This window comes from Chelonoidis abingdonii, chromosome 2 (assembly GCF_003597395.2).
Source record: "Chelonoidis abingdonii isolate Lonesome George chromosome 2, CheloAbing_2.0, whole genome shotgun sequence".
NCBI classification, from domain to species: domain Eukaryota; kingdom Metazoa; phylum Chordata; order Testudines; family Testudinidae; genus Chelonoidis; species Chelonoidis abingdonii.
This window is the reverse complement of record NC_133770.1, coordinates 103883512-103900420: the sequence shown is the minus strand read 5'-3', so window position 1 is coordinate 103900420 and position 16909 is coordinate 103883512. Positions and strand designations below refer to the sequence as shown.

Below are 16909 nucleotides of genomic sequence, written 5' to 3'. Positions count from 1 at the left end.
AAACTCCCAGGCCTCTGGTAGAGGACTCGAGGTTGAGGAAGACACATACCACCCATAGGGGTGAGAGGGGAATTTTTATATATATATATATATATATATATAGAAAAAGTACAGAGAAGGTAAAAATGATTAGAGGTATGGATCAACTTCCATATGAGGAGAGATTAAAAAGAGAGGAACTGTTCATCTTAGAAAAAAGATGACTAAGGAGGGTACGATGGAGGTCTATAAAATCATGAATGGTGTGGAGAAAATGAATAAGTACTATTTACCCTTCACATAACACAAGAACCAGGGTCATCAAAAGAAATTAACAGTCAGCAGGTTTAAAACAAAGAAAAAGGAAGGGCTTCTTCATACAATGCACAATCAACCAGTGGAATTCATTGCTGTAGCTGTTGTGAAGGCCAAAAACATAACTGAGTTAAAAAAGGAATTAGACAAGTTAATGGAGGCTAGGTCTATCAATGGCTATTAGGTAAGGTGGTCAGGGATGCAATGCCATGCTCCAGGTATCCTTATATTTCCGACAGATGCTGGGACAGGTCAACAGGGGATGCCCTGCTTGATAAAATTGCTCTTTCTGTTCATTCCCTCTGAAGCATCTGGAATCAACCATTGTCGGAAGACAGAATATTGGGCTAGATGGACCATTGGTCTTTCCCAGTATGGCCATTCTTATATTCACTTATAAAATGCTTTATATATTTGCAAAGTGGTGCATAAGCATTAACTAAAACAGTCTCACAACACTAATGTGCAGATAATAGCATATTAATGTTGTTACAGAGGGGAAGATGAGACCAGGGTTAACTGATTTTCCCAATAGCAAGTCAGCAGGCAGAGCCAGGAGTTTAGGACAACCTAACTCTGTGCCCTGTAGTGAACCAGGAGAGGATATTGACCCACAAGAAAATGAAACAGCATAATCTCAGTCATGGTAAGGACATAAATGGAGCAGGACAGAAGGAAGAGGAGGAGAATTTTGTAATTACACAACCTCATTGTTCCTTTTGCAGAGAGCTTACCTCTGAAGAGAACTCTATTACATTTTAAAAAGGCCATATTAATATAGATGACTAAAACTGAGCACTCTATAACAGAGCTGGTCTAAAAAGAAAAAAACAATGTAAGGAATGTAAGTGAAGTTTGTTTTCCATTTAATAGTTTACATGGATCAATTTTCCAATGTTTCATATGATTTGAAAAAAATATATAATAAAATATCAAAAATATTTTGTTGAAATTATATCAAAATTACTCTAAAATGTTTATGAAGTGTAGCTGTAGCCATGTCGGTCTCAGGATATTAGAGACAAGCAGGTGAGGTAATATCTTTCATTGGATTAACTGTCTCTCTCACCAACAGAAGATGGCCCAATAAAAAATATTACCTCACCCACCTTTCTCTCTCTCTATAATGTTTAGTTTACTGAAAACTATTTTCTTACATATTTTGACACAATTTGACTAAATATTAATAAAAGCATAATGGAAAATATCAATAGTTACTTTTTTTTTTTTGCAAATGTTTTGTTACAAGTCATTTTCAACTAAATTATTTTTGTACAAAAAATTGCAAAGAGCTGTAAGATATAGCACTGTTCATCCATATATCTCAAAATGTTATGCAATGGCAGGTAAGCATTTTTTCTCACTTTTATAGATAAGAAAACTGAGGCACAATAAGGTTAAGGTCAAAGACAGTCAGTAGCAGATGTGTGACCAGAACCTCGGTCTCCTATTGATGGTCTATTTACTGAACCACACTGCCTTCTTTTAATAATGTTTTTAAGCTAATCCCATATAGACCTATGCAAATATGTATATTAGAAATGAACTGAACATATTTGGACTTTTCATTATGTTCATGAAAAGGAAATTTACTGTAAATTAAAGAGAAATTATTTTTTAATATACATGAAGCCATACTATCTGGATCTGTAAACCTCAGAGATATCATAAACTAAGCCAAATCTGACCTGCTCACCAAGAAGGAAGATTTTCAAAGAAAGCTCAGGATTCTACTAGAAGTAATGTAAGTGGGCACTTCTTTAGGAATGCAATAAAGCATATATGGTTTTAAAATCAGCCTTTAGAAGTAACAGGATAATGACTGCCTCACTTTCCCCCCCTAGAGAAGTGGATAATGGCTCTTTCACATAATAGGCAGAGAATACTTCTGGAGGGAATGAATAATGAGAAGTAACTGTACTCCCACACAAATTTGTGAATGTGTTGTTACAATTATAATATTAAAAGTCAAATTCATCATTCTTTCTTAAGGAAGAATGGTAAGAGTCACTTGGTCTTAAGACTGTTGTTCTGCTTTCCATTACAGAGCTCTGATATGCACATTATAGCTAATGCTATTATGGTTTCTGAGGAACATCAAGGTAAAATCTGGCATGGTCCTTTTGGAGATATCTGATTGAGCTCGGGAAGCAAAAAGAAGAGACAGTGAACTGGGGAATTTAGCAAAGACCAGTAGGGTTAAAGAAATTTCATGAGAGAAGCAACTACAAGAGCAAAGTGTGATTCAGATAAAAACAGGACAACTAACATGATGGTCATGGGAGCTACCGGGAAACTCAGTTGTTCAAGAGGGTTAGGAAAAAGCATGGTAAAAGGAGCTCAGGATGGATGGGGACTATTATAATTTAACATCCAGGATGACTTCTCGACCAAAGCTAAACCTAAATATAAGGGCCAAAACACCTTTTTGCTTTTCCATTAGAAACCTTTTACTTAGGGGTTTATAGGTTACTGTCCTAGACCCTTCAAAACTACAACCCAATGGCTAAAAGAAGGTAATTTTTTTAATGCCAAAAAGTTTTCTTTAAAACGTGAACCATTGGCTTCCATTTACAGTGGGTGTGAATATGTGAAAGTATTAGCTTAGCTACCACCCACTGGAAAACACATTGGAATGGAGTGGATGAAAACCAGGCTGGTCGTTTTGCCAAAAAGGTGACAGTAAGGAAGAAGGGATCATCCAGCAACCCCCGAATCAATTAAGGGTGGAGACCTGTGGGCAACCTTCCCAGAAGACAGCAACTGTAAATGGAAGCTGAGGCCTGGGCAAGGCTGGGATCAATTTCCACTTCTAAATCCATTGCAGTGGAAATTCTCCTTTTTTGGTTCACTCTAGGAAGATGAGTGCGCATCTTGCATTCCAGATCTGCTAACACCCAAAGATTAGGAGTGTTTAGATCTAGCACCTGAGTTTGGACCCATATCTAATAATTATACCATATAATAATTTGTGTTCAATTTTTATTGAACTAGTCTACCTGTAAGTCCTTTTTAATATCTGTAATACAATCATTTTATGCTTATAATTATAAAATCAGCCTCTTCAGCTGTTAAAACGATGTAAATATAGGCTTTGTTGAATTCTTAAAGCCACTGTATAATGATTGTTTACACCCAGGCATGAAACAATCATTATTCTAGTACAGCAGTAATTCTGCTTTATACTTTTCGTATGCCTGCAATCACCACATTCTGCCTGCACAGGCAACATGAATGAAACTAGCATGCAGCACCACTTGATCTGGTTTCGTTCACTGCTTTTTTGCTTTCACCTCTCATGCTCTGCTTGTGTGCTTCTGATTTCTACAACTCTGTAAAATGACAGACACACATTCATTCAGAATGCTGCAGCCTTCCTCCTTTCAGCCAATTCTCCTCTGCAGATTAAAGAAAGAACAACAGAACCAGCGTGCACTCTCCTCTCTGCTTTATATACAGACATACATGGCTCCTAAAATGTTCTCCAACCACAAGCGATCAATTTACAGTGTGTGTTATAGACTGCTGACAATGATGGATGAAGTGATATAGCTGTATCATTGTACTATAGTCTACTAGGATAGCTGTATATTATTGTACTGTAAATCACTTTCTTTGCGAGAAACTGAAATTGCTGGAATTTTCATTCTCAGACAAGGAATCTAGCTCCTGCTCTCCTGTTTCTCCCCATCCCTGACTGATGGGACTGGAAAGAGCATCCGACTCAAGCTCCTTCAGCTGACTACTTGGAAATGGGGAAACTTCTTTCTCTCTTTCACCCACAACCCCACTAACTAAAAGAAACTGCATAAGCACCAGGAACTCAGATCATATCTGAACTTTTTGCATGTGCTTGGTAATAGAGTTGTCTTTGCTCATAATGAAAGTTCCCCCTCGCAGGAAAAAAAAAAGAGAGAGAGAAAGGGACATACCAGAAATGTACATTTCAAAGATCTATGCCAGCCTCTCTCAAACTGGGGTCCATGGACCGTGCTGATCAATTCCTCTCTATCCTTCCCAGTGCCTCCTGCTCGCAGGCAACAGCTGTTCAGCAGCATGCAGGATGCACTGGGAGGGAGGGAAGGAGCGGGGACCGGGCGTGCTTGCGGGAGGGGCAGAAAGAGGCAGGGAAGAGGAGGGGCAGAGGTGGAGCTGGGGCAGGAACAGGTAGGGCAGGGCCTGGGGCTGAGTGGGCTGTTTGGGAGTCTGCAAAAAAATTTAAATCAAAATGGATGTCATTGCGTTGCTGAAGTTTGAGAACTGCTGATCTATGCCATAAAAACCATCTTTTTTGTTGGTTTTGTTCTAAACAAACGTATTATTAAGATGGAATTAAGGTTGTATGAATTTATCACTTTATGCAGATGTTGACAATAAGTACTTGTATTACAGTATTACCAAGGTCAATGACCCTTTGTGCTAGACACTTTATATACACATACTAAAAGACAGTCCTTTCTCCAAAGAGTTCACCATTTCAGTAGGCAAGACAGAAATAAGGAAGTATTATTATCCCCATTTTAACTGAAACACACACACATAGAAGTGACTTGCTTTAGGTCACAGAGGGAATCTGTAGCAGTCAGGAATTGAACCTAAATTTCCTGAGTCCCAGTTCAATGCCTTTACCACAAGATTATCCTTCTTCACGTCACATAGACTGTTAGACACTAGCTCTGAGAACAGCATTTACACCCTAATGGTAGCTGGCCCTCTATCTTGTGTATTTTTTGACTCATTCAGGCAAGTTGTCCAGCTATTTTGATTAAATGTTTTTAATTATTTTTCATTAAGACACTGAAAAAGGCCTTTAGGCATGGGTGCCAAAATAATTTAAATATATTTAGTTTTAAGATGAAAAAAACAGGCAACAAAAAGTATCACACTTCCAGACACAGTCTTTCTTCTATTTTACTAGTTTTATCCATTGGAGCCCTGTTCTGCTGGGTGTCTGCTGGAGGATTTTGAGAAATCTTTTATGATTAATTTACCATTGCCAGTCACTGGAATATCCACAATCCTGTTGTCACGGCATCTCTCTTACACCAAGCGGAAGGGCTACAGGGTTGTGTCTTGTGGGATCATGCACAATCCCCATTGCTTGGACTGTCTGTTGAAATGAATATCTTATGGGGATATAATTTAGTGTGTTTGCTGAGATGAAACTGCATTAGAAAGAGAGTAGAGCATATAAAAATAAAATAAAGAAAACAAAGAGGAGTTTTGAACTGAAAAGAAGACTGAGCGGGCCTCACTCAGCTTACTAGTGTATTGGTCCACAGTAGAATAATAAATAATAATAATAAAAAATACCTAACTCTCATATAGCACTTTCCATCCATAGATCTCAAAGTACTTTACAAAGAGAGTGCTTTGAGAGCACAATAGGTGGCAGCAGTGTTCAGATTCAATATCAGAGTCACGAGGAGACATTTAATAATGCAGAGCATATGTAGATAACGTGTTTTCAAACTGCTGTCACTTGTAGACTGGTATTCCCTCAGACTGAGAGGAACTAATGAAATCCTGATAGGGAAATAATATTTCCTGCAGAGAAGGTTCTTGCCGAAACTGCATTTTGCTGCAGATGCCACTGTAAGAATTCACTTTTTTGTATTAACAGTAATAATACATTAGGACAGATAATACAATATAGTTCAATACAATATATTAATGTATTTTGGCTCGCTCTTTAAAAACTCGCACCTAGATATCATAGTTGTTTGCACTTCACAGGTTAGACAGATTAGAATTACATATAAGAAGCACAGTGGAGACACAAAGTGGGTGAGGTAATATCTTTTATTGACCAACTTCTGTTGGGGAAAGAAACAAGCTTTCGAGCTTTCACCAGAAGTTTCAACAGAAATTGGTCCAGTAAAAGATATTATCTCAGCCACCTGTGTCAGACCAACACAGCTCCAACACTGCAAGCACATAAGCAGCATCACATACAATATTTATAACTAACGGTATCTTTTATAGTACCTGATCCATATTTTTGGGTGTTTTCTTCGGTTATATATAACATTGCCTAGTGTTTTTGTAATCCTAATAGTGAATAAAGGCCTGATTCTCTACTGCCAGGCAGCTTGCGTATCCGTTTATGCCTGTGCAAAGTAAAAGCAAAATATGTGCACAACACTACCCAATCAGAATTCTCCATTCACATGTACTGGTGACACCATTTTACACCTGCTTTTCATTCACTTTGCATCATCCTGAAGGTGAAAGGCAGGATAGAATTAAACTCTAAGTGTTGTCATCCCCATGACGTAAAAGATTTAGTTAAAACTGAGATGCTGCACTGGGTTTTCCTAATTTTCTACCTTACCTTTAATGATATTTTACCATGGGACTGTGAGACTTAATTTGCTTTAATTGGACACTAATATTTCTGAAGAGAAAAATTCACTGCCATGGACAAGTATGTGATCAAAACCACGGGCAAATTCCTGGCTCCAGTCAAGTCAATGAGAGCTTGACATTTATGTTAGCAGGGACAGGAAAAACACAAGAAATACACAATTGGAGGTTCTCTCTTTTCCTTTTCTGGGAACCATACTACAGTGATTATATGTAAAATCCCTTGATGGCGGAAGCCACACAAGTCTTCTAAGTTGTGGTCAGAGATTAATATAATGTCATGTTACATTTAGAAAATGATAAGGCAATCCTCCAAAAAATAAATAGAAGGAAGAAGCAAAACATAAGTTCCTTGGCAAGTCTTTGAGCAGAGCCAAAGAACAAATAGTTTAGAGGAGAAGAAAAATTATTGGCATCTCTCCTATTTACAGATAAATCACTGCTATACTGCGTGTACAAACTATTCCTGGTATATGCAAACAGTGCAATAAGATTCTTTGTTAATGCCTGTATTAAGATTGCCTGCTTTTGTCTTTTCTCTCTCTCTACACACACACAAACACACACAGCTCTTGGACATATGAAATGAAATACTATATAGTATACTCCCATTTATCCAAAGCTCCACATTATCCAAAACCCTTCCTTGTCTCCCAGCACGAGATACAATGGAGTGGAACCACGCTGCCATGACTAAGGTGGAGAAAGATGAGTCTCTGGCTGCGGGGAAGACTACCCTGGTGCTGACTAGCTCCCATGGCAGCACAGGGAGCCTGCTGCAGCCCCACTGTCACTGGAGTGAGTGAGCAAGGCCCTGACAAGGGAACTGAAGATGGCTTCCTGCAAAGCTGCAAAGCCAGTGACACATGATCTTGAAGCACAAGGTTTAAGGAAGGCTCTGGTGGGGACCCTGATGGGGCTGAGCAGGGTCTTGCCAATAGTCAGTGCTCTGCCCCTCCAGAGCCACAGCCTCCTCACTGCACCTTACACCTTCAGAGACAGTGTGGCAGCAGTCCTGAGGCCATGCAGGGAACCCTCTGCAGACACAGTGTCATGTCAGCAGGGCAGAGCAGTGACTTCTGACAAAGACTGCAAGAGGCAGATGATGATGCCGACAAACCCTTGGTTCTGGCAGAGGCCACTGTGTTACCTAATGACTCCTGCTGTCTCAATAAACAGAACTCCTGATTAACAAAGTAAAATCCATGTCCCCCATGCTATTTGGGGATCTATTGTATTACATGCCAAACTTGAAAACATGAGATAGTGTTTCCCTGCCAACATGTAGGAGCAGGATTTTATAATTGTACTATGAGAATTAATGTATGATTTGATTTTATCCTGCCAGCCACCCTTTTTGAATAGCAGAAAGGAATGACAGACTAGAACAATCCTTCTGACTGATTATGGTCACCCTTTTGTTTTAGGATAAGTTATAATGTCTACTATGGTTTCCTATATGTATTACAAATTAGGCACTCTAGTTAAAGATACATTTCTTTGTTTTAAGGTTTTAGTAAGAGACAGGATCTTGTATTGTGTCTATGTTAAGGAGATTAGAGGAATGTTGAGGGCCTGAAGCCCCAATGTGAATTGTTTTAGTTACAAGATTTAGAAGGCTTGATTTACGATGTATTCTGCTGAATATAAAATACTGCTGTCTGCATACCTTTGAAGGTTCCTGTAAGAGATTGTTTCTGCAAGAGATTGTTTCTGCATGGCTGCCCAGAGGATTCAGGGGGCTTGGGGTCTTCGGTGGTAGGGGGGCCCCCGCTTTGGCAGTAATTTGGCGGCGGGGGGTCCTTCCACTCTGAGCTCTGCTGCCAAAGTGCCCCAAAGACCTTCTGCCCCAGAGCGGAAGGACCCCTCCCCACCAAATTGCCGACGATGACCTGGAGTGGAAGAAGCTCCGGGGGCCCGGGCTCTGCAAGAGTTTTCCGGGGCCTCCAGAGCAAGTGAAGGATCTCGTTCCAGGGGCCCTGAAAAACACTTGTGAAAAACACAAATTGCCCCACTGCCCCCCCCCCCAGGTGGCCCTGTGTTTGTGTGAATGAGGAATGCAAGCATCAGAAAAGATAAGGTGTGAAAGCCATCACAAATGTCCAGATGGCCAAGAAAAAGCGATAGACTTGGAAAGACCAGGAGACAATCAGAAAACATCCACTGTATCCCACGCTAAACATGTTAGCAGCACTGACAACCTCAGAGGTGAGGCAGGCACCCCTAAAGGTGAGACAACAAATTTGAGATAATGATGAGAAGCTGGATAATAACCATCAAATGATAACAGCAGAAAACCCCAAGATTAACACCACTTACGGACTAATGATTACAGGATGACATTGCAAAATGCATAGACTGAAACGGGAATTTACAACTATAAAGCTGAGGTGTTTTGCTATGGAACTCTGGGTTCAGTCCTGAAAAGCCTCGGAGCATTGGATCCTGACCAACAGCCCAGCTCCACACTCGTGCTCAATCTAACTGGTCATTAGATTGACTCGAGCTACAACAGGCTGGTAACTATAAACATTAACTGGCAGGAGAGAATATATATATATGTGTATGTGTGTGTGTGTGAGAGAAGCATATGCTAACTGCTGTATTTTCAATAAATGTAGCGTATTTACCTTCTCCTCTATAAAAGATCCTATGTGCTTTGTATAGCATAACAAATACACCAACAGGTCTTTCTGAAAGATTCAACTTGTATGGTTTGCAAGTACAATACTGTAATGAAACTAAATACAGTAAACGAACCTGCAATTTAATATTCCTAACTAGTTTGTTTTTTCAGTTCCTATAAAGCATGCCATCGTTTTTCTTTATCTGAAACCAAGGGCAAAATTCTGTGTAAGAAAATGCACTGATTTCAGTTGGATTTATGCATGCACATTGGAAGGCGAAATTTCATCTTATGCTGTTGGCCTGATAGGCTCATAAAAAAGGCAAAGTTAACAATTCACTCATTGTAAATCATGAACATCAGAAAGCTTTTATGAACTTATATAATTAATTCATGTCCACAAGCAAGTCTTACATCTAAGTGCTAAAACCTGCCCAGGGGTGCATGCATACAACCCTCTTCTGATGCACATGTGAGCACTGTGTATGTGTCTCAGGGCAGAATGCCGCCACAATCCGGCCACTTGCCCCAGTTCAGAAATGATCAGGATCCTTTACATTAAAAGCACAAGAAGGCCCAGCATATTTACTTCTTTGCAAATTCTCCTCGCTATGCTAAATTAAACAGAATAATAACAGAGACAAATCATACATTAGAAATAGTTCAAAAACAGCCAGGAGGAGGGAATAGAAAAATGAGAGGTGCAGTATCAATTCACTAACACTAAATTACAACAGAATACTTATGGAAATCCACACGTATGCCAGATGAATTACTTATCAGCAACACCATAAGAAAATATACCATAATGAATTCATAAGTCTGAGGCACTTAAAATAAAGGATAACATTCTAAATTTCCAGCCATTAGTTTTGTTTGATATTTGTTTTAATTGCATCTATCATAATGAATTAATTTCACCATCATGCAGATATATTATGTGCTTGCATTTATAATCCAGTCTTAGTTAAGTGCCAGTAAATGGATACTTAAAATCAAATGTTATCAGAAACAATTACTGCACCCATTATGTCTTTGAAATGGCAAGTTGGGGGCTTTCTAAAATGTACTCTCTTTCTATGCCATTTTACTGATATGGTAGAAAACTTGCTGCAACAACTAATATTTTTACTTGCATCAGAGATAAGTTAGCTATAGCTTGTTAAAATCGAATGTTTATACACCAGTGTGATACTGTATCAGAAAGTTATAGAGTGAAAAGATAACCTAGTGACAGGCATTAATATTAATAAAGATATATGGCAGTCTTAGCACAGCCATTTTATAGTGCAACTTCTTTTCCCACTATTTGCAAGGTGGCGGGTTGCACACAATATTACAGCTTGATCTAACACTGAGGTTAACTGAAGAAATCAGTGGGCCAGATCTTGCAGCCCTTATTCATGTAAAGGTCTCACTGATTTCAATAGGAGTTATGCCTGAGTCAGGGCTGCAGGATATTGCCTCAAGTAATTTACTTATTGCCTATACTGAACAATCCTTCAATCAAAGCCATCTTGTTCAATGATTAGCCTCCCTTTTCAGAAACACAGAATTTATAGAAATCTCTCTCATTACAAAAACTGATTTAAGTAACAAGCAAACCATAGGTTAAATCTCCTAGGTGAAAAATCACAATGATATATTTATCTACCTTTCTGTAACCTTTCACGAGCAACCACAAGAAAAAATCAGTAAGTTAACTGCCTGAACAGGTTACCTCAACATCACACCTGTTGAATTGATCAGTTAAAGTGGAACTCCAGCAGAGATGGTAATTAAGTGACATTTCACTCTCAGCCTACCTGGGGTGTTCAGCAGCCTTGACATCTTGCAGGAGTAGGAGATGTACTGCTCACAGTATTCAGCACTACTGGTGATGGCAGAGATCTGATCCATGGTGGCACTGTAATTGAGCTGTAATACAGAGTATTTTTCCAGGCCGTTGCCTACCACTGAAGTCTGCATCTGCAGATCATGATACACAGTTGACCACACTTTATCTTCTGGAAAAAAAAAGTAAAGTAAAGAAAAAATTAATGGATGAAAGAAATTGGAAGTGAGTTAAAAAAATTATAGTTTCTGACAAATAATATTGATATTGTAGACAGTGTCTCTGCAACAGGTGTGTGAGTGTGCGTGCATGCACAAGAGGAGTGAGAACAAGTAGGGCTTGTGCATGATATTCACAAGATATTATTTTACTTGAAATAGATCAAAAATATGCGACAACTTGACTGCACTGAATGCAGGAAGCCTTGACCGGTTTCCTTGTTCCTGTTTGTCACTGTGCTAGGTGCTCTGTAAGAGCAGCACGTTTCACTTGTGCGTGGAGGCTGCCTTGAGTGATGACAGTCATAGCGACCCTTCTGACAAATGAAGATTAGCTTTGATCAGGATTGGATAAAAAGAACATGAGGCCTGAGGCTACAGAGACCTAGGGATTCTTATTGCAAGGAAAACATCAAGTGTACACAGTATTACCGCATTCCAGGCTGCCTGCATACACAAAACTAGTATTATTTTGTGACACTGTGACATCAGAGATGCACTACAATACAATGTGATTACATATATCATAACGTTTGACGCAACAAAGCAAAATATATTAGATACTACAGGAGTCAAGGGCTTCATATAGTTCGCTGGTCCTGGGCTATAGTGCCGATGACCCAAGATTGTCTCTGCTCTGGACTTGATAAAGTGTTCAGAGCAGGTGGCTATGACACAGATTTCAAGGGTAAGGAAGAATAAAAGTAGGATACATTTTGTTATCGTCATGGCTTCAGCAGGGATGTGAACAATGGCCAAGGGGAAAAAAAAGAAACTCGAATCTTTGGTCAGGAGAAACACAGTAAGATAGGTTGCATCTCAACAAGGTTATTAGTGCACTTACATAAGGAACATAAACACAATAGCCTACCAACTAGTTAAGTGCATATCAAGTCACTAGAGATAGTATTTCTGCAACATCTGCCTTGGTAAGTGCTATAAGAAATCATAGTGGGGAGATAACCTTAATAGTGAAACAACATGCTTCCTATGTCAGCAGGTTTAAAGTAGCAGTCAATGGTTCCTTATTGCAGGAGTTTAGTTTAGAAAGAAGATTAAGAAAAGAAATATTAGATTTACATAAAATAATGAGTGGCATAGAACAGGTATAATGTGCTCCTGTTTACCATCTCTCAGTAGGACATTCAATGAAGCTGCAAAGTAACAAATCTAAAAGTCCTCAACAAAAATAAGTTTGCATAAAGCTCTCTGAATAAAAATCACTGAGGCTCAAACATTTCCATCAGGGACTGTTTTACTATTCAATTGCTATGCTGTGACTTGGATAAGATGAATTGGTTGTTTCAGTCAAGTCTCAGTTCGACAGGTACCAACATGATAAAACACTATTGCCGTTGACATTTATTAGTAGACTTGTCAATCTAAGTATAGCAGCCAAGGACTAAAATAGGCCAAGAGTTTAAACTATTGTTCCTAGAGGTGGTTCCTCTAGGTCAGGGTTGAGGAGAAAAGAAAGGTAAAAATATGCTATTCTATTTGGGTATTTATACAGTATTAATCACTACAGCATGAAATGTTTTCCAGAAGTGCACTAAGAGATGTAACTTGTCATGCATAGTTCTGTTTTTCTCCTCAAGGAGAAAAATGACCTTGTGTTTTTTTTTTTTCTCTCTGCTGTGCTATGCACTATTATTATTGAAGGCCAAGTCAAAGAAATGTATCTTGCATTTGGACTGGAGAGTGCTGTGGTTTGAGGCAGTTCGATCCTGTGAGAGTTCACTCCTGACTCTTGGACTGGTCCCCAAGGGAACTCTGTGTCCTGGGCAGACCATGTAGACAAATGCAGCGGACTGTTCTATTATGTCTAAGCAGCAGAAGTGTTGACCACAGATGGTCCTTGTCTCACAGATCCAAGTAAAAGTTTGAACTGCTGCTGCCTATGCTGAACCTGTTTTCTGCATAATTATAGGACTTTAGTCTTCAGGGAAGTCATCTGCCATTTTCCATGAGTACTATATCCACTGAACAGATGTGCTATCCAGTAAACAGAATACTTTAAATATAGGAGTCTATGCAAATGTGCTTATGACTCATCTGTGCAAATTTCCATCCCTGTTAATGGAATTTGTGTAGCTAAATCCAACATGTGAAGCTGAACATTTAACACAGGGGTGAGCAAACTACGGCCCACAGGCTGGATTCCAGCCCACCAGTCATTTTAATCTGCTCAAGCTCCCTCTGGGGAGCAGAGTCTGGGGCTTGCCCCGGTCCGGTGCTCCAGTCGAGGAGTAGAGTCAGGGGCTGCTCTGCGTCGCTCCCGGAAAAAGCCATATGGCCCCACTCCAGCATTGCAGCCAGGGAGCAGGGTTGGGGGATCACTCCATGCGGCTCCCAGAAGCAGCTGCATGGCCTTGCTCCAGCGCTCCAGCTCCCAGAAGCAACAATGTGCTCCCCCCAGCTCCTAAGCACAGGGGCAGCCAAGGGTCTCTGCTCTGCATGCTGCCCCTCCCACAAACGCCACCCCTGCAGCTCCCATTGGCCAGGAACTGCAGCCAGTGGGAGCTGCAGGGGCAGTGCCTGCAGATGGGGCAGTGTGCTGAGACACCAGGCCACGCCTCTGCATAGGAGCCGGAGAAGGGACATACCACTTCTTCTGGGAACTATTGAGGTAAGCGCCACCAGAGCCTGCACCCCTGAGCCTCTCCCCATGCCCCAACCCTCTGCGCCAACCCTGACCCCCCTCCCATCCTCTGAACTCCTTGAGCTCAGCCCAAAGCACTCTCCTTCACCCCAAACCCCTCATCCTTAGTCCCACCCCAGAGCCTGCACCCTGAACCAGAGCCTTCACTCCCCCGCACTCCAGCCCGGAGGCCCCATCCCGCACCCTGAACTCCTCATGTCTGGCTCCACCTCGGAGCCTGCACCCCCAACCAGAGCCCTCACCCTCTCCCACACTCCAGCCCCAATCTTGTGAGCATTCAAGGTCCACCATACAATTTCTATTCACAGATGTGGCCCTCAGGCCAAGAAGTTTGCCCACTCCTGATTTAGCACCATGTTATTTAAAGGATTACCTTAACTACCTGAAAATATTTTGAGCCATTAAGGCCTGTTTTAAAACCTCCTAAAGTCCATAGAAAGGTTCTTATTGAGATCAACGGACTTTGGGTCAACTCCATAGTAACATAATTATCCGTCACATATGCAATCACTATATTGTGTCAGGCTGTTTTGTATTATGTGGCATCATGTGAAGCTATATATGTATGTAACTCATATGGTGTAACACACTCTAATCAGATGTTCAAGAACAAGGTTAGTAAAGCAGATGGATCCTCCACAGGGAGCACAAGTAGCTAGCCAAATGAGATGAAGTTCTGCAGGTGGTGTAAGATGGTGCTTATCTTATTCATATCTATAGTTTATATCACACACAATACAATACCACTCTTGCCCCGGAAAATATTGGAACCAATATTTGAATATTGTGGTAATTTACCTCCAGGCAGACATTTTTCTTATTCAAAGGAGACTTTTAACTATTTCCTACTCAGAAATATAGAAATTCCACAATAATATATTATTGGAAGATAAGGTGGAAAATTATTTATGTAAATTAAAATATACTGTATTTATATCAATATTAAAATAAGGAGTATTTCGTGTTCCTATTTTCCCTTTGTGCTAGACCGCACAAGGGAATCTGCTATGCTTTATTCTCACTAACAGGAATGTCTGGTCTCTGGCACAAAGGGCTACATATTCATGGCCTTGCTAGAGTTCTATCTGAGATAGTATCAGAGGGGGAGCTGTGTTAGTCTGGATCTGGAAATAGCAACAGTGAGTCCTGTGGCACCTTAAAGACTAACAGATGTATTGGAGCATATGATTTCATGGGTGAATACCCACTTTGTCAGATGCATGTAATGGAAATTTCCTGGGGCAGGTATAAATATGCAGGCAAGACTTAGTCTGGAGATAATGAGGTTAGTTCCATCAGGGATATCTGAGATAGTATATGCCCTACCAGCACACCAGCTGCACCCGTTCTGAGGGCCTCTCTTGAGGGGCCTGGTCCAACTCCAGTTAAGAATAGGTTCTGGCTTGAAATGGTTTCTGTTATATACAGGGTTTCCAGTTTGGTTCAATGGCTCTCAGCACCCCCACTGTACAAAATGTTCTAGCACCCCTGCAGTTAAGTCAATGGAAAGACTCTCAAATGACTTTAAAGGAAAGTAGGTTGGGCAATGAGTCCCTCAAGAGGGAGTTCTGCTCCCCCATTGGGTTCTAGTCAGTGCCAAATTGAAACCTCCCCCTAAAGGGACTTAGAGAAAGGACGAGACTTGCAGGCCCCAAACAACCCAGCTGTGCAGTGTAACTTTCCATGAGGGCTGTGGAAGGAAGCAGCCAAGCTGACTGTGAAGAAACCAGCGATAAGAGTGAGACAGAGAAATGCTGATGTGATACATATCAAATTCTTCTTTGTTTGTATAGTTTAAAAATACTGCTTTACGTGGTAAAATAGATGCCCGATTCTTTGTTAAAAGCATCTTAAAATCCAATCCATTGTGCAGCAAGGGATGAAACTTTACCCTCCCCAACCTCCACAAATGGACTGATACTTCATCTACAAGGGGCAGAACAGCATCTCATCTGAATGAGAAACACTTCTTGGAAACGTTTGGCACTGTGTTGATAAAGATATTGGTCTTTAGGATGACACAAAAGGCTCAGATCCTTTTTGAAAAAAATAAAATAAACAGGACTGTTAAAATTCCTGGCAGAATTCTGTGTTGGATAATTGAATTCTGCCTACCTAAATTCCCTGTGGAGTTTTTATTTGGGTTAATTTATGCTTCAATTCCTCTTTCCAAAAATTGGTATGTAGGGTTTGTTCCTAGCGTAAAATAGTGGCCACTGCTTGTCATCACAGGATGGACGCAATCCTACTAATGCAGCCTGTAAACTATTTTGGGATCTTTGTCAGAGGTATAACTACTATTAATATATTATAAACAGACAGCTTTGTCATACTCTCTCATATGCATATCTGCAATGTTCGTTAGAAGAAAAGTTCTGCCTCTTTCTGCACTCTGGAAGACTGCAGAAGGCTGATTAGAATGATCCTGGCTTAGTGATTTGGCAAACTATGTTGGCTCCCAAGGCTCAATGGAATGGATTATTTAGCATTATATGAAAATAAATTACAACACGTCTGAAACTGGATAAACAGCAAAAGAAAAAAGGGTTTTTTAAAATCAAACATTTTTGCCATGAGAAAAAAAATGTCATGCAATATAAGATACAAGTCTTCTACACCTCTCAGGCAGAAACTGAAAAAATATATATCCCTTTTCTGGTGGAAGAGATGCTCTACCTACCAGGATAATACTTCACCAGTCTCAGTCCTTCTTTTTCCTTTTAGAGGTTCCTAGTGATCTATATGAGGTATTCTAGAGCCTCACCATTTTGGGGTGGGTGTCACATGGTGACTGGACTCTTTAAAAGGTTGACAGACCTAACTGCATCTGTGACTCTGGCCAGGTCTACACTGCGACTTTAAATCGGTTTAATGGCCGATACACCGATTTAACGCTGTATCCGTTCACA

General features: G+C 40.3%; 1 protein-coding gene across 1 annotated transcript in view; it reads right to left on the bottom strand.

Moving 5' to 3' along the window:
• Positions 1–16909, bottom strand: part of CNTNAP2 (contactin associated protein 2) — a 2322964-nt gene that overhangs the window by 1018515 nt on the left and 1287540 nt on the right. The window contains exon 13 of the mRNA XM_075062605.1: positions 11092–11292. Coding sequence (XP_074918706.1) covers positions 11092–11292 — 201 coding nt within the window. The remainder of the gene's footprint in view (positions 1–11091; positions 11293–16909) is intronic.